A 23777-nucleotide genomic window follows, 5' to 3' on the forward strand; every position below is an offset into this window, starting at 1 on the left:
GCATATTACCTGAGTACTTGTTGTCTATTCTGGATGAACGATTATATACACGTTTTAAATGATTTAAACTATATATGTATTTTATATCTACTGAAATGTTAGGGTAAGAAATGGGTAGATGTAATAGATGAAATATGAGTTGGATGACGAGTTGAGAGGTGAAATAGACCGTAAGGTGAGGGTGAGAGGTGGACGATGTGAGAAGCTTTTTTCCCAAATGATGGCCCCGTCATTCAGCAGAGTATGGATGACAACTACGAACTATTCTAGACAGTCCAGTGGAACACTAGCAGGCTGGCAACCTATAGGTGTTGTGAACGATGTGTTCACCGGTGTACTCTAAAAACCCATTGATATGTATTGCGAGTGGACTCTCGAAAATGATACTGTCAATAAAACCCTGGCAGATGCGCCTAAAGGACTCTACTGGCAGAAGCGCCTAATAGAGAACCTCATAACCCCTGCAGATGCGCCTAAAGGACTATTCCAGCAGATGTGCCCCATAGAGAATGTCACAATTTTGGCAGCTGCGCCTAAATGACAGAACTAGCAGTTGTGCTTGACAGATGTGTCATTTACAACGATAGAATTCGTACCTATTCCTTAAGATACTCCTTAGGAATGAATGAACAAGAAATAGTTGATTCTTAGGGTAGATCCTTAAGAATAAAGAAAATAATGGGGATGGGTAATTGGTTAACTGTTTGATGATTAAACATAATAATTATATTATTGTGGGTTGAAAACTCTATGTACTCACCAGGTTTCCCAACCTGACCCACTCAGTTTATTTATATCACAAGTGTCGATATGAAGTGACATTACACTGAGAGATTAAAGAGATGTAGATCACTAGTGTAAATAAATGTATGTTCCGTTTATACTTATGTTCTTGTATTGACGATGACATCCCAAACGTTTTAAAATGAATAAAATACGTTTCTTCGAAAATGTTTTGATAACGTATTTATCGTATTTTTCTGGGAACAAATTCCGCAACATTTTTATGAAAAGAAGTACTCTGATTTTTATAAAGCATAAACAAAATCGGTCTTTTCTGGCCGTGAAAATGGGGATGTCACAGTGTATGATTTAAATAGTATAGATATTGATAATGGCGAGGGAATGTTAACCTTTGGTAGGTCACTTGACCCACCTATTATTTTTATTTTTTATGATAATGTATAATACAATTAAAATTAGTGACCCACCTTTAACAATTTTAGTAAACTACCTAGTATGTTAGACAATTAAAACCCATGTATAAATCTGGTTTTTATAACCTATACATTATATTTTAATAGACCAATCCAATATCAGTAGTCAATATAACTTAAATTTTTTTAAAAAAAGGAAAAACAATAATCGTGTAAAGGCAAAACGACGTTTCCTCCCCAAGCCTCACAATCGTCGAGCGATCACCATCATGCATTAGGCATCAATCATCAGCCCATTGACCATCTCAATTGACAATCGGCATCACTTTTAGGTGTGTCGGTGCCACCGCCGTCAGTTCCACCCGCCCTCCGCCATTAGTAATGATACAGTTGTAGAAATATATCAAGATATGAGATCTCATTGGGTATAGTTGTAAGAACTTTGAATCTTTTCTGGCTTATACAATTCAACCCGATTCGAACACGCAACTAGTATTGTTTGATTTTTTTATCGTTTTCATTTAAATAGTGAACCATGTGATTTTACATTCTGGATTCGCCACTGGATGTGGAGCTCGATGATTATTTTAAGAGGAAACCAATTTTCTGATGCAGAGATGAATTTATGAACATTCTCTGTGAAGAAGACGATGACGATGATGCAACTGATGATGCTCAAGCTCAAAGTAACATTGAACTTCAAATCCATAACCAAGAATTGGACTCAGAGTATGTACAAAGTAGTGATGAAGAAGAGTTGGATGTTGATTTCGAGTCTTCCACCCATAACCCAAAGGTGAAATGGAACTTAATGAAACTAGTGTTTGGTGAAAGGTATGAAAAGCCACAAGAGCTCAATTGTGTTTAACTAACTATATTATCAGTAAGGATTATCAAATTCATTTCAAAAAGTGTAATAGTGTTAGATTAGTGGCAATATGTGGAAGTGCTCCAGAAAGTGCCCATTCGTGGTTAGGGCTTCTTGGATGAGTACTGAAAGGACATTCCAAATAAAAAAGCTTGTAGACCTGCATACATGTGTTAGGAGTTTTAATAATTGAAGGATTATGAATCCTACTTGGTTAGCAAGGCAATTCGTGAAGGAGCTAATTAGGAAACCTAACTTAAAATGTAAGGAGATGTAGGTTAAAATACATTGTAAATTTCATTGCAAAATCACATGGTTAAAATACTATAGATCAAGGATGAGGGCATTGTCATTAATTAATGGAAAAATGAGTGACCATTATGCAAGAGTTTGGGATTATGGGTCAACAATTGTAACCTATTTTGAAGTAATGAAGAGGAATTATTTGAGTATTATGTGATTTATGTGCTACACAAGTGCTTATAACGATATAATAAAATAATAATAAAAATATGTGTCAAAAATAGAATTAAGATTTGACCCAATATCTTTAAAGAAAGTTGAAGTAGTTGTAACAAGGATTTCAGGGATATAAGGAACGCTGAAATCCAACTTATAATGAAGAAGCTATGACCCATCGAAGTTTTACAACAAAACCGGCACGACGCTATGTATCGTAAAAAATGAATTTTTGATAAACTATTTTTAGCCTTAGTGGCCTAAACGAAAGTCGTAGTATACGTTAAACTGAGAACGTATATAAAAAAAACGTCCAAATCTGACTTTATATGAGGAAGTTATGATTTTTCTAAGATTTTGCATAACAATATGCAGCCCAGGAATCAAGTTTTTGATCGATCGATTTTTAGCCGACACAACCTAAATGATAACTGGAGTCTCGTTAATAGGAGCTCAACGATATAAAGACAGTAAAAAACAGACGTCGGATGACAAAGTTATGAATTTTTAACGAACTTTAACTGTCTAAGCTTGTTAAAATATAACTTTAAAAATAGAGTCAAAATTAGTTGATAGAGTCTAAATGAAAGTTGTACACCCTGTCATACCTACGTGTGGATATAAAGAACGTCAAAAAAGGAGATCGTATGCAAAAGTTACGAATTTTATAAGATAGTTAGTTTTTGGAGTGATCAACGAGTGACACGTGGCGCGGTCTGAGCCACTACTTCTTCCCCACGCCTTGCCACCAGATGGTGACACCTGGCATGAGTATGCCCAGTGTACCCATCTAGTACGCCCAGTGTATTGCCTTCATGCAGGCTATAAATAGAGGCGCATATCACTTCATTTCTTCACACCTTCTAACCCATTCTCTCCCAAACACTCCCAAACCCTCTAAGCCTTTCCCTAACACTTCCTAAGTGTTAGAAGCGAATCCCGGAGTGTCGGAAAGCCCTGAGAAGAAGAGCTTTCGGCTCAAAAGTTCTGCCCACGTAGAGCCCGATTCCTCGCCAAACCCCCATGTAAGTGAGTTATATTTACCCTACTTTAAGTATAACTTATGTTTATGTTCATTATCATTATCATGAACCTATAAACAAGATTTATCAGTGATTCAAAGTCGTTATACTGATTGATCTACTTACGGGGATGATTTCTATATTGTGATTTAGTGAGGTGTTTAAAGTGGCCTTTCCAAACAGTATACTACGTATACCAAACGGACCCTACCTCCGATATGATCCTACTTGGTTGTTCCTTACTTGATAGATCATGACGTATACCTCGGGTTATGATAAATCTAGACTAATAATTAGTCGTAATAAATATTAGACTAAAATCTAGTAATAATGATACTAGGTTTCGTCGAATAAAAAGAAAATATTAGATTTTTTAACATGTGCCACTTGTGACTTAGAATATTCACTTAGCAGTCAGTTCACATCACTAAGAGTCCCACAAAGCACTAAGCAAGCAGCATTCAGACAACGAAAAAAAAATCTAACTCACATACACTAATCAAGCCATTATATACACTTATCAGATGTTCATACTAGAATGCGATTCTAAAGCTCATACAATCAGGCATATAAAGGCACCTCTCCTATCATAAAATACTGAGCAGATCCTTAGCCCTAATCTAGCATGCAATTCTCATAATCATATCACATATCATAATAAACATGTATTGGTATTCTGGGAACCACTTACCTGAGCTTGGCCGATTGCACGTATCACACCCTTTTCTTTGATTAGAAATTCTTTTTTTAATGTTTACTTTGTAAAAATATTCACCAAATCCTCAGTTTGAGTTCAGGCACACCTGAAAGTATGCATGAATCCCTCAAACCAAGGCTCTAATACCAACTTGAAACATCCCAAAAATCAAGGGTAAAAATTTCATTTTTAATACATATACATTCAACATCTATTTATATTTATCCAACATTAAGGTATTCCAAATTAAAACATTCATCAAAGTAATTCCCAAAATCATAAGTTGCGGAAAAACATAGGTGTGAGCGCTGCGATCAAGCCGGGCCCTTCCCTTTCGAACCGGAAGTACCTGAAACCATAAACCACAAACTGTAAGCACAAAGCTTAGTGAGTTCCCCAAAATACCACATACCATACATAACCATGATCCAAACATAGCAGACATATCCAATCAATCAATAAAAGTGATATGTGTCAACCATAGTCTTGTCATTATGCCACGAGTTGCCTCGTGGTCTTCCTTGTCAGGCCGAGGGCCACAACCCTAGGTCTTACAAACAAGTTCCAGGAGCCACCTTTGGGTCTTCCATGCAAGCATCACAAAGACAACTAGTATACAATCTACACTACTTAATTAACTGCCAGAGTTCAGACTCAGGTCTTGCATACAGTTTGCCAGGAGTCGCCTCCTGGTCTTTCATACAAACTGCCAAGGGTTACCCTCGGGTCTTCCTATAATACATAAACCAAATGGGCCGACATTGCTGTCTTCGACCCATAGAATAGTGAGGAGACTCACCTCGAATGCAGAAGTTCACTGAAAGAAATCCCTAGCTACTGCTGCCCTAATGATTCCTCCGGGCTATCAATACCAAGATAACACCCAATTAGCAATTGGGTTCCAAACTATGATCCATAAACCATACTTGGGGTAAAATGACCATTTTACCCCTAACCCAACTGGAACCAAAACTGAGGCCTAAGTCCAAAAACCATAAAGGCCCAAAACCAAAAGTTACACAAAGGCCCACTAAAATTAGGCCCAACCCATATGGGCCTTATCCTAAAGCCCAAAAATTCCCTTTTGTCCAACAATTGATCTTAGATGGTCCAAAAGGCCCAAAGCAACAAAGCCCAAATAGGTAGCCCAAAACCGAAATTACACCACAAGGCCCAATAAGGCCCAAATCAGCAAGACCGACATCCAAAGTTAAGTCCAAGCCCAACAACCAAAAACTCCATTGATCGAACGAACGCACGACATCCAAGGGCTGAACGCACGACGTTCGTCGCCGGACAAATTGACAGGGACTCAAGACGAAACACGCTGCGTTCCCAGGGGCTACACACGGCGTTCAAGGCTAAGTTCCAAATTCTCTTTCTAAGGACTTAATCCATTAAGTCCAACGTCTAGAACCCCCAGAATAGTCCCATAACATTGACTTAACTCATAAAGTCGAAGGCTTTAACCCTTTGCATGGCTTAAAGAAGCCCAACACCAAAGATGAACCCCAAAGGTCAAAATCACCCCAAAATGTCTTTAAAACTTCTTAATACCTTAAGACCTCAATCCAAACTTCCATATCTGATTTCAAGGGACTTCTTAAGTCATAAAGTTATGACTTAACATAACTCAGTGGGACCCAAATCAAAACCCTGAGTCCTAAACTTCGTCAAGTGACTACCATATCATGCATGGAAGGTTTATACCCATCAAGATCCAAACTTTATGACTTTATAACCTCAAGAAGTACCAAATATGAAGCTCAAAGGTTCTAGAGTAACTTCTACTCACAAGAACCACCTCAAAGGGACCAAAACCATAACAAAATACCACTTGGCTAGATCTACATGAAAGAGTTGTCAAGGTTGAGACTTTATACCTCCAGAAGATAGATCTAGGTGCACAAAGCCTGGATCCAAAAGCTCCAAGTCAAGCAATGACTCTTCAAGAAGTTCATTCTTCTTCGGTTCTTCCTCAAGCACCAAAAACACACATAACTCACTTTGAAGCTCAAGAATCACTCAAATGGAGGCTAGGGTTTCGTTCTTAGGGTTAGAGAGGATGGAGGTTGAAGGAAATATGGGTTGGAGGTGATTTAAAGTCTTTAAATAGGGCCCAAGACCCTAATTTAGGGTTTTAATCTGGCCTGACGAACACAACGTGTTCCCAAATGCACCTGCGTCCAAATTCCAGTGTACGCCATGAGTACCTCCCTTGTACGCCATGCGTACCCGTTTTGGCCCAACACCCCTTTAACCTTCAAATGATCATAACTTTTGCATCCCTTATCCGTTTTCAACGTTCTTTATATCCACAAAAAGGTAACGAGAAACCCTACACTTCTATAAACTTTATCTGAAAGCCAACCAAAATTAAATCCAAAATTCATAAAAGACTGAATTATCAAATTACGATTATACCCTTGACCTCCGAACACACCATCGAACACTTGGATCACTTAAACCATCACACCCACACCCGAGACGGACCAAATTCTTCCTTCCCCAAGGCCCTAAGCCTCATGACCACTGAAGATTGGGCCGCGACCCCAAATAAAGAAGCAAATCCGAAACTGAATGTTACCGTTTCCTATGATTCACTTTGTTTTCTATTTTCGCCAAACAATGGATTTATGATTCTTGTTGTACCTCGTCCAATGAAAACTTGCTCTCATCTTGGTATCTCTAAACCCATATAGAGACTCGATCTTCACACAACTACCATCTCTCATATTCCTCGCTTTCACCTAAAAGCTCTCTAGGATCTGAATTGGCAACAAACAATAATAAATGAATACAGTGCACTTATTAAGAATAATATCTGGGTACTTGTTCCTAGGCATATGAGTGTGTTAATATTTTCAGATGCATGTGGTTATTTAAACACAAACAAAATATTGACAGATCCATGAGTAGTTGTTAATGGTTGTAACTATGGTAAAACCTTTAGCCCAGTTGTAAACGAGTCACAATTTGAACGTTTTGAGTCTGGTAGTTTCCAGAAAACGGCTTATTCAAACTTGATGTTAAGAAAACTTTCTTGCATGGACACCTTGCTGAGACTGTATACATGCATCAATCATTGGGATTTGTTGATAAATTTCTTCCTAATCATGTTTTCGTCTACAAAAATCATTATATGGGCCGAAACAAGCCCAAGAGGTTGGTTCTAACGTTTTGCCACCTATGTCATCACTTTCGGTTTTAGTTATAGTAAAATCAACCCAGCACTCTTTATTTACAAACATAGTAATGATCTGGAATATCTTTTCCTATACGTCGACGACATCATCATGACCACTTCGTCAGCATCCCATGCTTATGGCATCTTGTGGTCATGAATTCTCTATGGAAGATTTAGGCGGTCTTAACTATTTTCTTGGTGTCACGGTTACTCGGAACTAAGGTATGTTTGTGTCTCAAACAAAATATGTAACTCACATCTTGGAACGTGCATGCATGCTTAATTGTAACACTTATAAGACTCCCGTTGAAATCGACCATAAACTTGGCCCAAACCGGTAATGCATGACATGCAAAACCTTGTACCATAGCCTTGTCGGGGAATTTCCATATTTAACATTCGACATCCAACAAGTGTGTTTTTACATTAACGTAATAGTATGTTAATGTATTATATCCACCTGACAAAAGATTTTGTGTTATTGTACAATTAAAACTTGATCAAAAAGTTACAAAAACAGTTATTTTTAGAAAAACCTCAATTAAAAAGTTTAAAAAAACAGTTGGTTTTTAAAAAAAAAAATCATAAATTGCAGAAAACACTTATTTACAACTTTGATGCTGATGTTCTTTCTAGCTTATGTGGCGTGAAAAAAATCGATGTACCAACATGCTACCATTTCCTTCCCCCTAGACAAAGACAGAAAATACAACACTATTTTAAGATAACTCTCTATAGACATTGATAGTTTAAAATATATATATATATATATATATATATATATATATATATATATATATATATATATATATATATATATATATATATATATTTTGGGGTCGCCCTTTTTATTATTCTTATCCGTTTATTATCCTTATCCATTCAAAAACTAAAAGTCATAAGAGTTTGTTAATGATTTCCTATATATATTAAATGTAATATACTGAATCATATGTATTTTACAAAATAACATGCCATGTCACAAATCTAATCAAGATGCTCAACTAGTCGACAAAAAAGTAACAGGATTATTTGGTAATGTTTCATCCAGCTTCAAGCCAAAGCTCCATTGCCGAGCTATTCAAACAATAACAAGTAAGCTTAGATGTCAGAAGTTTATCACCAATAACTAGGGAAGACGACACTAAAAACTTAAGTCATAGTAGTATACACATAATCCCTCAAAGATAACAAGTACCATGTCAGACAGCCAATAGTCTGATAAATGACAATCTAATCCTAAAACTCATTAACAGATCAAACTTTGGTGAATCCATATCATATAAACCCTACTAGGCTAAAATCACTGGTGTGTAATTATGTTTTTTTTTTGCAAAGCCATGTTCCTCATCTCCAAGAGATTTGATCAAGTATTTAAAATCATACAAATTCACTACCACTTGAGTTGGTTGAGATTCAACACATGACACAGATCTTCATTCAACACATACTCTTTTATGGCATAACCAGACTAGGAAACGTAATTTTGTTAGATGATGATATTGAGCAAAATTCTGAAAGAAAATTTTACACCATAAGATGAAATGGAGAAAAAAAAAAGTAGCAATTTTGACATTTTCTGGTGCAAAAACAAAGGTTTTTTTTTTTACAAAGGAGACTGCAGAATATAATATTTAGCATATTCCAGCAAAGAGTGTTTCAGGCAGCATATTCAAGTGAAGTGAGAGAGTAAGAGTATGGACAGGAGACAGGAGAGATGATGAGATCCATATAGCAATACCTGGCACCAGCAGCCAACTTTGTTACAAGTTAGATTCAACACTCAAATGGCCTCTCACATAAATAATAATAATAATAATAATAATAATAATAATAATAATAATAATAATAATAATATGCCACCTGCTGCCCATACCATACCATATAGGGAAGAAATGGAAGTCCTCAGTCTGCAGAAGTAGATGGCATGCATATCAACCAGAAAAAACAAAACAAAACAAAACAAAACATGTTCATAGAGATGTGAATTATATTGTAGAAACATACACAGCCAAAATTCATATCTAAAATATTAGTAAAAAATGAAAAATATTATTATCAGCAAGCAATGATGCATAAAAGATGTGAATTTCTGAAGTTGGGCAACACCACAGCAAGAGCAAGAAGAATAAAGATGTGAATGTGAGTCTGAAACTTGAGTCACTCAGAATTCAGAAACCAAACAAATTAGGTTGGTTTGGTTTGGTTGAAAGCTCCAAGAAACCTGCCAAACAATATCCACCATAAACAAGAAGAATCGTTATCAACTAATTCACCTACATATCTTATCTCATATCATAAATCATACATTACATTACAACTGCCTATTCACTCCTATCTCATCCATCACCCCTGCACCAACCATTCCAATAACTTTTCCATTTCTTTATTCAAAAACCAAGCCACAAATGCCAAAATTCAGTATTTATCTCATTGCTAGTCTTTTACTTTCAACAAAACTAACAGCTCTTGTACAAAGAAAAACAAATCCACTCTTAACTCTTAACTCTTAAGTCTTACAAGAAAAAAGGTCAAAAATAACCCAATAATGACTTGAAAACAGTAGTCTAACTCATTGTTAGCATGAAAACAGTAGACTTTGATTAAAATTACAATTTACAAATACAAAGCAGCTCATGCCTCCCCTCCATCTGCCACAGAAAAAAAAATGTCTAGCAACTAGGTTTTATTTAGCAGAATCTGTCATTGATGAAACAGTAAACTTTAACTTAAGTACACATTATTTTAATTATTGTTACATTAGAAGAACACAATGGTTCTTAGTGGCTAAAAAAACATAACTCTTCAAATTTGTAGATTCATGGACATTAATTTCTATTTTGTCTCGAGTAATTAATACAAAATTTGTAACATCATGTCTATATGTTCAGATTGTTGACTATCTATTTTAAGTCAAGAATTTCAGTCGAACTTAAGTAAGTGACTAAGCAGAAGCCAACTCCTAAACAGAGAAAGGTAGGTAGAAAATAAGGTGCAGACTTACAGTCGATGCATATGCAGAAGAAGTAGAAGCAAGATTCATTTCATCTCAGCCATAAACTTGTCATACTCAGGGTCTGTGCCATAAGTAGTTTGCTGAGTTTGGTCTGCAGAGAGATTTAAAGACCAGGGTGCAGCTGCAAAACTTTGCTGCTCAACTACTGACTGAGTGTAATAAGAAGAGTAAGGATATGCAGTTTGGGTGTTTGGTGTTGTTGTTGTTGTCCCATAAACATTACTAGACTGGGATGGGGACTGTGCAGGAGGTGCATTCATATTATTTGGGTAGCTTTGTTGGGCTTGGGCCTCAGTATTATTATTATTATTAGTAGTAGTAGTAGATGTAATAACGCTCTTGTTCTGAGGTGGAGGAGGAGGAGGAGGAGGAGGATATTGAACACCATAAGAGGGGATCTGTTGTTGGCTTGGGTAGGATGAATACATGCTCGATCCAGGAGGAGGAGGAGGCGGAGGAGGAGCATAAGCAGCATAAGGAGGAGGAGGAGGCGGTGGTGGTGGTCCCCATGGAACCGGGGCAGTCATATAACTCCCAGGCGGTGGCGCAGTCATCTGCTGAGATGGATACCCGCCAGGATAAGTGGGCGCAGGAGGACCAGGGGGTACAGTAGGTTGGGGTGGCTTTCCTGCAACTCTTACTGCAATTACTCTTCCATCCAGACGATAACCATTCATGCTAGCAATGGCTTGATTGGCCTGAGATATATCAGAATACTTGACAAAACCATAACCTTTGCTCAGCCCAGTGACCCTGTCTTTAATCACCTTTGCCATTACTATCTCCCCAAATGGTGAAAACAACCGAATCAGGGCATCATCTTCGAAAGTCGGAGGCAGGTACCCGATATACAGATTGGTATCATCGATTTCTTTACCAATTCCAAGACCAAGACCAAAACCGACTCCTGGTTTTGCTACATTGCTTCCTAGACCCGGATGTGCAGATGTTCCTGTACTACTGCTTCCTCCTCCATTTGTGCTGGGTGCCCATGGGGGATTGCTCGTGGAAGAACCCATGATTGGCAATGGTGTGCTTTGCTTGGTGACACCTTCTGGAAGGGTCCCGCCAAGTTCTGCCAAGAAATTCTGATACTCATCATCCATTTTCTTTCCTGCAGTCCCTTTCACAGGGCAATCAATGGTTGGGTGTCCTCCGTCTCCACAGATCTTACACAACACATCGCTCTTAAAAGTTGACATGCGGGAGGGGCAGGCAAATTGACGATGCCCAGGTTCACCACACAATCTACAATACTCGTCGTCTCTTATTGTTCCATTCAGAGCAGCAAGTTCACGCAGCTGCTGTCTTTTATGTTCATTCAATCCTTCATCAACAGGATGCAATAGCTTTTCCACCATCCCTGCTGCAGCTTCAAGCCCTTCCTGTGTCTCTGCTTCCACTAAAACATGCAAATCTTCGTTTTCAGAAGGATCAAACTTCAAATCACGCTTTTGCCCAAACCTGCCTTCTTTCACTGAGCCTTTACCCCGTATAACGATTTTAGCTCCAGTCTCCTTTTCCATCCTCTTCTGCGTATTACCTCTCGGCCCAATTATAAGTCCGATAAAATTATAACCAGGGTACTCTTTCATTGGTATATACAGCTTCTTCTGAAGCTTCGGAGGCCTATAATCAGCAGGGGGCTTAAACGCAGGATTTCTTTTAATAATCTGCGAAATAATCTCTTGTCTCTCTCTGTTAAGCCTTTCCCTCGCCCTAAATTCTCTAGTGTTTATTCTGGTTCCCATATTATCATATATCGGGTCCGGCGAAGGAGACCTAGCACCTTCCGGACGATCATCTAACTGTTGTCCAGACTGTAAAATTCTACTAATTTCCATAAGCCTTGCATTCAAAGCCTGAATTTCAGGATCCATATCCATACCTCCAGTAAAATCCTTCATGAAATCCGGCAACTGAAACACGGGTTTCGGCTCGTCGTCCGCCCAACGAGACTTCCTCTTTTTACCCCCATTCTGATCAGCATCTCCATCGGTAGGAGGCGGGTCCCATCTGCTCCGCCTCCGTCTCCTGCTTGTTGTATCCTCCTCCACGCCAGAGTTATCCTTTTCCGTAGTAACACTCCTAACGCCGCCATTCTCAGGCTTCGGATCTGTTGTGTCTGGCTTGGGATCCGTTTGACATACGATTTGCAGTTGATGAGAAAAATTGTGGTCGGAATCGGACGGCGGGGGTGGAGGTGCTGAGCCAAAATCAGGCGGCGGATGCTGGTTACTGGAGTTCTTGGTGTAATCCAACGCATCATAGGGAGTAGGAGTGGGAGCTAGGGTTTCGGGGGGAAGAGAATCCATGAGGTGGGGATGGGAAGAAGTTCTGGTGTATCGCGTGTGTGAGAGAGGCAGAGAATCTAATATGTGTGTATTTATATCATACAAATAGATAAATGAGAATGCAAATTGTCTTGTTTTTCTTTTACTTTTTTTTTTTAATATTAATATTTCAATTAGTAATAATTATTTTATTTATATTATTATATGGGTTAGGTTATATGTTGATATTTTGTGCACGTTGTTTTATTAAGATGATTAAGAGAATATATTATTTGATAATATGAATATGTTCAACGTCATATAATATTGTTTATTGTCGTCATGTATTCTCGTTAATTCTTGTTCTCACGCATTATTATTCATTCCTTTCTATTCTTATAAAATACGATTAACAAAAACACACCTTGAAATACTTTTTTATTATTGAATTTTATTTATTTTATTTCACCGCTACTTTTATATTTAATTCTAAACAACCCCCCCCCCCTCCAATTTTATTTTTTATTATTTTATTAGTATGTGTCTTACATAAAGAGACATTGACCATTAGGTTGTGTCCATGAGGATTCGACCCTACTTCTCTGAGCTACCCATTAGTGTAACCATGTAGTGATTTTTATTTGTTTGTATATTTATGACGCATTTAACATGATCCCATGTTGTCTCCTTATTTGCAACAGGGTGCACAGGAGGGAGAACCTCTTCCCATCTTTACCTTTTTAGCTTTGGTATTTCCCCTTAAAACACAACAAAAACCTTAGACTAGTGTAATGACCCAAAAGTTCAGGGTAAAAATTTCATTTTTCATTATAGTCAAACGCAAATGTCACTTCATCCAATCATTCAAAACATTACATAAATTAAAACGTTTATCAAGTTATGTCCCAAAATCACATAAAGCGGAAAACACGGGTGTGTGTGTTGCGATCAAGTCGGCCTTTCCTTTCCAAACCGATGATACCTGAAACAATAAACAAAATTGTAAGCACAAAGCTTAGTGAGTTCCCCAAAGCATACCTCACACAGTCCACATATGCACATAATTCATACTAGCTATAACAGCTACATAAACCATATCAATCACATAAGTCATATCAATCACATAGCCATATCATATAAACATATAAGGATCTCATGGGCTCCTCCCAAGGTCTTACTCCAGGATGTCATGGGCTCCCTCACATCGTCTTACACCTAAGTGTCATGGGATCCTCCATTGTCTTTAGCTGAAAAGTCATGGGCTCCCCCATATGGTCTTACATCCAAGTGACATGGGCTCCCCTCATGATCTTTAGTTGAAAAGCCATGGGCTCCCCCACATGGTCTTACATTCAAGTGTCATGGGCTCCCCCGTGGTCTTTACCTAAAAAGTCATGGGTTCCCCTACATGGTCTTACATCCAAGCGCCATAGGCTCCCCTCATGGTCTTCCATGAAAGTATCACAAAGACAACTAGCATACCACATACCATATAGTCAAATAGCATACCACATAATCACTAGCATACCGCATATACATGCATACCAAACATATCAGTAGTGAATTGATATGTGCATAATTAGTTAATTATTTAACATATATTCTTAGTTATTTTTGATTGATTATGAGAATAATGTGGACAAAAGGTACTTAAAATGTTGTGAATTGTGTTTTCAGTCCAAAAGATATGCTTGGAGGCAAAAAGGAGAAAAGGAAAGCAAGTGAAGATTAAAGAGTGAAAGAAGGAGTTCTACTCGGCGAGTAGATCGATCCTACTCGGCGAGTGCACAACGATATGCCAGAAGATAAATACGACTGCTAATTCAAGACGGATAAGTATGGACCTACTCGGCGAGTTGATTCTACTACTCGCCGAGTACCCTCTGTTTTGGGATATCTATAAAAGACGAATCCATATCCCATGGGAAGGCATTCCTGGTGATTTTTGAAGGATTAGCTGCGACTAAAAGGTTCAGAAGGCGCTAAGGAACCCTAAGCTTCAAGAGTTGGAAGAATTCAAGCAATTAGGTTAATTCTACCACTTAGACTTAGGAATTAAACATGTTTGCATTAATAAACTTTGTTTTGTGTTTGTTTCTACTGCAACTATGAGCTAAATTTGTTTTTGTTTCTGTTTGGGGAATACCAAAGAACTCCTATGGTTTGATTATTAATTCTTGCTTAATTGTCTATTGGTGATTTATTAAATCAAGTTTGTTAAAGAACCTTATGTATTAATCACTACTATTTTCTGTTAATTGGAAGGCAATTAGGTTGCATGAACATCACTTAATTGTTAACCTCATATGTCTATGTGAATGCTAAAACATATGCTTAGAAGTAATGATTATGAAACTGAGATTAATAAGAAAATAGGAAGATTAATGTGTGAGCTTGTTTGAGAAACCATCAACAAGAGGTTAATTGAATTAATAACTTAATTAACCATTACAAATCTTATTTAATCCAAATAATTAATCTAGGGAATTAATTAGTTTAAACACTTGATCAACGCTTAAATTAGTTAATTGTCTAAGGGTTAGGAGTAATGAATATGAACCTAACTATTATAATTGGTAACCAATAGCAATTAATCCACCTTAACTTAAATAACCATAGGAGTGAATTGGTTGAACCTAAATAGAAACATCTTTATCAAATTTGGTGAATAGTTGTTGCTTTAGTTAATTAGTTTGTCTAAGTTTCTAGTCTTGCAAAACTAGAGAAAAACCCTTTACTTTTATTATTTGTTTTAGTTAAAATTAGCTATTAGTTTAATTGCCCGTTCCCTGAGTTCGATACCTCACTTATCAATCTATACCACTTAAAGACAGGTTCACTGCCTTTGTGTGCTCAAATTATTAATAAAAAGTAGGGATAAAACTAGTTGAATTTACACACATCAAGTTTTTGGCGCCGTTGCCGGGGAACGGTTCTAAATAATTAAGCTAATTCCTAATTTTTTCGATCCTTTGTGTGAGTTTACTTGCATAAAGTTCATTTATTGCAATTTAGTAACTAGTAATTAGGTTTTAGTATCTGTTTTAGTTAGGTTAAAACTTAAAACTTTTTTTTGAAATATCACTGATACTCGCCGAGTGCACTCGCACCTACTCGACGAGTAGCAGTTTAGTCAGCAATTTTTTTACAATCTTTTTGTTCTTTTTACGTTTTTTTTTATTTGATCAATTTCAGGACTCTCATGACCAAAGGAGCAAACACACCACTGGTACCCCCGTTTGAAGACCCCGAATCCGCATTGAAAAGAAACAAAGGGAAGGACGTGGAGAGTTCAAGCACACCAAAGAAATCACCATTGTCCAACTTGAAGACTGTTTTTGGGAAAAAGAAGAGCAGTAAATCAGGAGTTTCTAGCGCTTCCTTGACAATTGAGGAGCCAATTCAAGAAGATATTGGATACGAGACCGAGGAAGAAGAGGAGGCAACGTACGAACAAGAAACCGAATCGGAGGAAGAGTTAGCATTCACTATGGCTAACATTGATGAAATTCCCATGGGAGAATGGAAGAAGAGGATGCGCGACGACCATGGCCCGGGACTTGTGCAACCCGCAATTCCTGCAACTGCTACCTTCGAGCTAAAAGGTCATATCCTAGCTTCGCTCAAGGAAATACCTTTCTATGGGAAAGATCATGAAGATGCCTACAAACATTTGGATGAAGTAAATGATGTTGCTGATTACTTCAACATTCCAAATGTAACCCGCGAAACTCAACTACTTCGGATGCTTCCGATAACCTTCAAGGGTGCTGCTAAAGACTGGCTCAAATCACTTCCCCCCGGGTCAGTCACTACTTGGGCCAGAATGAAGGAAGAATTTATTGATCACTTTTGCCTACCATCCAAAATAGCCAAACTCAAGAAGGCCATTGCAAACTTTGAACAACAAGCTAGAGAGTCTTTATATGAAGCATGGGAGAGGTACAAAAGTCTGCTACGAAATTGCCCACACCATGATCTAACCAGCCAGCAAGAAGTTTCCATCTTTTATGATGGATTCAGTGTCACAACCCGGCAGTTGCTAGACTCACAAGGCCCACTTACAAAGAAGCCACCCCCGGTGATTAAAGAATTGATTGAAGAATTCTCTAAACACTCTAGAGAATACCACAACCCTAGGAATGATGTCACGCGGGGAGCCGCGTACGCTGCTACTGAAGATTTATCCGCGGTCATGGCCATGTTAGAAAACCATGGATAGGAGAATGGACAAAATGGATCAAACTATCCATGCCATACGGGTGGGTTGTGAAAACTGCAATGGACCTCACCTCACTAGAGATTGCGATTTGGATGAGAACGGCAACAAAAAGGCACAAGTATGTTATTCGAGTGGTGACCGGTATGATGAGGACTGGCGCAAACAAAAGAAGGAGTGGCTACCTTACGAAGAGTATAAGAAGGCCAAGGAGGAGAAGTACAGACAAAAAGGGAGAGGTTTTTACCAAAAGGAGGAGCCGGTGCAAGAGAAGAAGCCAAGCTTGGAAGATATGCTAACTAAATTTGTGGCCGCTTCCGAGAAAAGACATAGTGACCATGATGCTGCTATCCAAGAAACAAGAACAATGCTCAGGAACCAGCAAGCATCCATCCACAACATAGAAACGCAGCTTGGGCAACTTGCTCAACAACTAAACCAAAGGTCATCGGGTGAGCTTCCTAGCAAAACCGAGAACAACCCACGAGGCGCACAAGTAAATATTGTTACCACAAGAAGTGGGAAGATCATTACTCCCCTGGTCCCCATTCGAACTGAAGCAACCAAGGACTCACAGAAGGAAGGAACTGAAGAACAAGTCGAAAACCAACACTCACAATCTGAGAGTCCTACTCGTCGAGTAGGACCGATGGACTCGGCGAGTACCCCTGCTAAAACAAATGAACAACCGCCCTTGAAACCATACCAGCCTCCAATGCCATACCCAGCCCGAGCCAAGAAAGAGAAGCAGGAAGAGGAATATCAGAAGTTTCTAGATCATATTAAAACTCTTCAAATCAACATTCCTTTCATTGAAGCCGTCATGCAAATGCCTAAGTATGCAAAGTTCCTTAAGGAACTCCTCACTAACAGAAGAAAGATGGAGGAAGTGCAGAAGGTAGTGCTTAATGAGAATTGCTCCGCCGCAATGCTAAACAAATTACCAAAGAAGAAGGGTGATCCGGGGAGCTTAATTTTGCCTTGCCAATTTGGCAACTTGGCTGCAATTCATGCCTTAGCTGATTCTGGAGCAAGTGTGAACCTTATGCCATACTCGTTCTTTAAGAAGCTGGACCTCCCAGAGCCAAGGCCAATTCGAATGGCAATTCATTTGGCAAACAAGACTGTTACTTTCCCAAGAGGCATTTGTGAAGATTTGCTAGTGAAAGTAGACAAATTTGTCTTCCCGGCTGATTTCATCATTCTCGACATGGAGGCGGATCAGCAAGTGCCAATCATCCTTGGAAGGCCTTTCCTCAACACTGCTAGTGCTATCGTAGACATGAGAGATTCTAAGCTCACATTGCGAGTTGGGGACGATTCAGTGACATTCGGGGTAGACCAAGCCATGAAGTACTCAAGGAGTAGTGACGACACGACTTTCTCAATCAACATGCTTGACGAAATATTGGAAGAAGACATACCTAAAGATTCCAGCAAGTTTGCAGCTTTGGATGAAGTATTTGATCCAGAAAAGGACTTACTAGAGATCGAAAGACTGTTGGAAGAAGCGGAGTATGAAGAAATAAAGAAGCAAGCTGAAAGCCCTACTCGCCGAGTAGACCTGATCTACTCGCCGAGTATATCTGAAGAAAAGCCAGAAGTCGTGAATGCAGCCACCAACTCGCCGAGTACCAAACTTACACTCGGCGAGTCTGTCACTATGCACAACAAATTGGAGCTCAAAACACTACCTGATCATCTGGAGTATGCCTTTCTGGAAGAAGGAAATCAGAAGCCTGTGATCATAGCCTCGGACCTATCCAAGACGGAAAAGGAGGAGCTTGTACGCGTGTTGAAGAAAAGGAAAAGAGTCATCGCATGGAGCATCTCCGACATCAAGGGAATAAGCCCATCCTACTGCTCTCACAAAATCAATCTAGAAGAAGGAGCAAGGCCGGTGGTGCAACATCAAAGACGATTAAACCCGAACATGCAAGAAGTCGTCAAGAAGGAGGTGGTCAAGCTTTTGGATGCAGGAATCATCTACTCCATCTCCGATAGTCCATGGGTGAGCCCGGTCCAAGTGGTGCCCAAGAAAGGAGGAATGACGGTCATTACCAACGAAAAGAACGAGTTAATTCCAACGCGAACGGTAACCGGTTGGCGAGTGTGCATCGATTATCGAAAGCTAAACGATGCCACTCGCAAAGACCATTTTCCCCTCCCTTTCATAGATCAAATGTTAGAGAGACTATCGGGCCATAGCTACTATTGCTTTTTAGATGGGTTTTCAGGGTATTTTCAAATACCCATAGACCCAATGGACCAAGAAAAGACCACCTTTACATGCCCCAGTGGGACTTTTGCCTATAGACGCATGCCATTTGGACTATGCAATGCACCTGCGACATTTCAAAGGTGCATGACCGCCATATTACATGATATGGTGGAAAAGTTCATGGAGGTCTTTATGGATGACTTTTCTGTATTCGGATCCTCTTTCAATGACTGCCTCACAAATCTTGACTCAATGCTTGCTAGATGTGAGAAAACCGACTTGGTCCTAAATTGGGAAAAGTGTAACTTCATGGTCAAGGAGGGTATAGTTTTGGGACATAAAGTCTCTAAAAAGGGAATTGAGGTGGATCGGGCAAAGATAGACACCATTGCCAAATTACCCCCACCAACTAATGTGAAGGGCATTAGAAGTTTTTTGGGACACGCAGGTTTTTACCGACGTTTTATAAAAGATTTTTCCAAAATCACGAAACCTCTAACACAATTATTACTAAAAGATGCACCCTTTAATTTTACTAAAGAGTGTTTAGAGGCATTTGACTTTCTAAAGGAAAAATTAACTAATGCCCCGATCATTATAGCACCAAATTGGAACTTACCCTTCGAGATCATGTGTGATGCTAGTGACTATGCACTAGGAGCGGTCCTTGGACAAAGGGTTGATAAGCACTTTCAACCCATCTATTATGCAAGCAAGACCTTAAATCCTGCCCAAGAGAATTATACTACTACTGAAAAAGAACTGTTAGCCGTGGTTTACGCTTTTGACAAGTTTCGCCCTTACTTGGTTTTATCTAAAACCACTGTTTTTACTGACCACTCTGCTATCAAGTATTTGTTTTCCAAACAGGATGCCAAGCCAAGACTAATATGATGGGTGCTGCTTCTTCAAGAATTCGATATAGAGATACGAGACAAGAAAGGAATGGAGAACGTAGCGGCCGATCATTTATCTAGGCTCGAGAACCCGAAATTGCAAGAAGATAAGGATGGAGACGACTTTCCGGATGAATACATTATGGTGTCCGTGGGAGAGGAGCCATGGTTCGCAGACATAGCTAACTATTTAGCTACAAATTACATTCCGAAGGATTATAGTAGTCAGCAAAAGAAGAAATTCTTTGCGGAGATCAAATATTACTTTTGGGACGATCCATGCCTCTTTCGAAGCTGTGCGGATGGAATTATAAGAAGATGTGTGTTCGGGAAGGAAAGTCGAAGAATACTAGAACACTGCCATAGCGGGCCCACAGGAGGACATCATGGAGCACACTATACCGCAAAGAAGATCTTTGACATTGGGTTCTATTGGCCTACAATCTTCAAAGATGCAGCCCAATATGTCAAAGAATGCGATGCTTGTCAAAGGGTGGGAAACATTTCATCTCGAAATGAGATGCCACAACATAGCATTCAAGTGTGTGAGGTGTTCGACGTATGGGGCATTGACTTCATGGGACCTTTTCCCACCTCCAAAGGAAACAAGTACATCCTAGTGGCGGTAGATTATGTTTCGAAATGGGCGGAGGCGCAGGCTTTACCTACAAATGACGGACGGGTAGTGGTACGATTCTTAAAAAAACTATTCTCCCGGTTTGGTGTTCCGAAGGCCCTAATTAGTAACCGTGGCACACACTTTGCCAATGATCAATTGGAAAAGGTGCTCAAGAAATATGGGGTGACCCATAAGTTCTCCACGTCATACCACCCGCAAACGAGTGGACAAACTGAAGTGACCAATCGAGCTTTGAAGCGTATTTTAGAGAAGTCGGTGGGAAGCAACCGCAAGGAATGGTCGGATAAATTGGATGACGCGCTATGGGCATTTCGTACCGCTTTCAAAACACCTATTGGTACTACACCATATAGGTTAGTTTATGGAAAGCAATGTCATTTACCGGTTGAAATCGAGCATAAGGCATATTGGGCGTTAAAGAGGTGTAACTTTGACATGGAAGAATTGAAGACCAACCGTCTAATGCAAATGAATGCCCTTGAAGAACTCCGAAATGAGGCTTATTCTAGTTCATGGCTCTATAAAGAAAAGACCAAGAGATGGCATGACAAAAGAATCAAAAGCAAAGACATCCATGAAGGCCAAAAAGTACTACTTTTTAATTCTCGATTAAAACTTTTCTCGGGCAAACTCAAATCAAGGTGGGATGGTCCCTTTTTGGTCAAGACGGTGTTTCCTCACGGGGCTATAGAATTGATCTCAAGAGACGGCACACCATTTAAAGTAAATGGTCATAGAGTGAAGAAATATGAAGAAGGAGTTCCCCGAAATGAAGGATTGGAGGAGCTGCTACTGTGCGGAATCGCAAACACGTAGACGGGGCGGAGTCCAGCTAATGACTCCATCAAAAGAAGTGCTTCTCGGGAGGCAACCCGAGTTTCACGTTTGCATTTTCTTTCCTTTTCTTTATTTTTCATATTGTTTTTTTTTATTCTTCTTCATTTATTCTATTTCTCTAAGTGCTTGAGGACAAGCTATACTGTGAGTGTGGGGTGGAAGGGCTAAACAAAGGAATTCATACAGTAAAATTGGCAAATTTAAATTTTTTTTTCAACCTGAGACATATAATCGGCGAGTATATCGACTATACTCGGCGAGTAAATGTTCACTTACAGCCAAAAATCGATAACACGCGTGTATACTCGGCGAGTAGATCCATTCTACTCGGCGAGTAGCCGGTTAAAACCCAGTAAATTAAAACCTGTAAAAATTATTATTACTCACCAATTCATCCCCATACTCGCCGAGCATATCCTCTCAGCCGCATCTCTAACTGTTCTTCAAGATCTCTCCAATTTTCTTCTTCTTTCTCTTCATTCAAGCAACAAGGTAACATCTTTACCCTTTAATTTTATGAAAGGTCCAATCTTTATCATATATCTTCCCATATTTGTTATGATTCCGGATTTGGGGAGTTTTTCCCAATTTTTAGGGCTTTGATTTACTCATGAATTAGAGGTTGTTTGGAGTAATTTCTTCAAGATCTATGGTTAGATAAGTAATTACAACAAAACCCTATGAACAAATTGGACTATTACACAGATTACACAGATCCGATCTCGATCTGTCAAAAAGTTCATACTACTCGGCTAGTATGTTCGTGTACTCGGCGAGTAGGTCCCAGTAAGATCAAAAATTTTCCTATTTTAATTATGGGGTGTTGTTTGTTGCTGTGTTTATGCAGATAGCATGGCAAGGAGAGGACAGTCATCACGTGGAGGAGGCCATGGTGATATGCCATGGTTAGCCTTTCAACAAATCACCTCCAAATCCTCCAAAACTCGAGCCCTAAACAGGTTGGAGGCGCTGCGACAGAAAGAAATCCACTTGCCCAATGCAGTGGATTGGGGATGGATGGGTAATGTCGGCTTGGAAGAGGAACTTACTCCATATTTGGTGAAAGATTGTAACTTGGGTTATGCCAACATCACTTGTGATGGTTGGTTGCAATTGTTTAAAATACAAGAGCCAGTATACGCGGAGTTGTGCTAGGAATTCTTTGCTACCATTTCATTCCGAGGTGGTAGTGAGTATTACAATCCAAACACGATCTCGTTTTCTTTAGGAGGAGAGCTGCGACAATGCTGCATGGTTGAGTTCTCTTGGCGGTTGGGCATCTACGATCAAGACATGTCGATGACGGACTACTTTGAAGCCTTCTTGGAGAATACCTACAAAGAACTTCCCGAGGGGGTGGTGGCGTCGACATGGTGGAGTACAATTGCTAACCGGGTCTACATACCTTCCACTGCTCAAGAAGGTCATATCCGTTCTCCAATCCATCGACTCATTCACCGGTTCCTTGCAAGCACGATCAACATGCGGAAGGATTGGGACAAAGTTCCCACCCTTGATGTCTTTTACTTGTGGAGTATCATCACTCCCGATGTCTTCTGCAACCTCCCGTACTGTGTTGCTAAATTTCTTGCGGAGGGAGCGGTTAAGGAGAAGATAAACTCGAAGATCAATGGGGGCATGTTCATTACTCGGCTTGCGAGATCATTTGGGATCTTGGAATTGCCGCAAGCTCAAATGCTAACGATTATCCACCCTCCTCCGTTCAACACTGCACTTTATAGGATGGCTCGGATAGTTGAAAATTTTGGTGATTCTTTTATTATTCCGAATGAGGATGAGCCAGCGGTCCCTGAGGAGCCGGGAAGACGGGTTAGGCCAAGGAACGAGCGGGTACGAGAAGATCCACCGGTTATTCCGGTGGAGGATAACGAGGGATGGAACCAAGTGGAGTATCGACAATACTTGGATGATATAGGGCGAGGGGTTAATTACACCAATCAATCCTTCGAGTATCTTTTCCAACAAATGCATATTGACCCGCGACCAGGACCCGGCTACCCTCACATTATGGATTGGGACGAAAGGATGTGAAGAAGGGGTGGAGAAGGAGGTAGTGGAGCTGGAGGAGCCGGGATGGAAGAGGAAGAATGAAGATTTTATTTTATTTTGTTTTGTTATGATGTTTGTTTTAAGACAATTGTGGACATGTTGAATTTGGCTATGTGGTTGGAATATTAGTGTTACTTTTAGTTTTCTTTTCAGGTATTGAAGCTAGGAAGCATGCTATTTAGGAAGGGTCAAGAGAGGAATGAGAGTCTTTATGA

At 39.5% G+C, this 23777-nt stretch overlaps 1 protein-coding gene, 1 non-coding gene and 1 pseudogene across 3 annotated transcripts; 1 reads left to right on the forward strand and 2 right to left on the reverse strand.

Annotated features, from left to right (window-relative positions):
• Positions 1-9345: 9345 nt before the first annotated feature.
• Positions 9346-12780, reverse strand: LOC145091308 (splicing factor-like protein 1 pseudogene; annotated as a pseudogene). Its single transcript, XR_013702115.1, has 2 exons — positions 10395-12780; positions 9346-9614 (listed from the first exon to the last, which is right to left on the reverse strand). The product of XR_013702115.1 is annotated as a splicing factor-like protein 1 pseudogene (transcript).
• Positions 12781-15881: 3101 nt separating this feature from the next.
• On the forward strand, positions 15882-22647 carry LOC145094210 (uncharacterized). Its single transcript, XM_079032512.1, has 5 exons — positions 15882-16156; positions 17226-19000; positions 19136-19567; positions 20045-20992; positions 22340-22647. Exons 1-5 carry the CDS (start codon positions 15882-15884, stop codon positions 22645-22647), a joined length of 3738 nt encoding a protein of 1245 aa, XP_078888638.1.
• LOC145096640 (small nucleolar RNA R71) lies at positions 16554-16660 on the reverse strand. The gene has a single exon (XR_013704013.1). It is a non-coding gene; the product is annotated as a small nucleolar RNA R71 (small nucleolar RNA).
• Positions 22648-23777: the final 1130 nt, after the last annotated feature.

The sequence above is a fragment of the Lactuca serriola genome, chromosome 3 (assembly GCF_051521515.1).
Source record: "Lactuca serriola cultivar US96UC23 chromosome 3, Lser_US96UC23_V15, whole genome shotgun sequence".
Classification (NCBI taxonomy): Eukaryota; Viridiplantae; Streptophyta; class Magnoliopsida; order Asterales; family Asteraceae; genus Lactuca; species Lactuca serriola.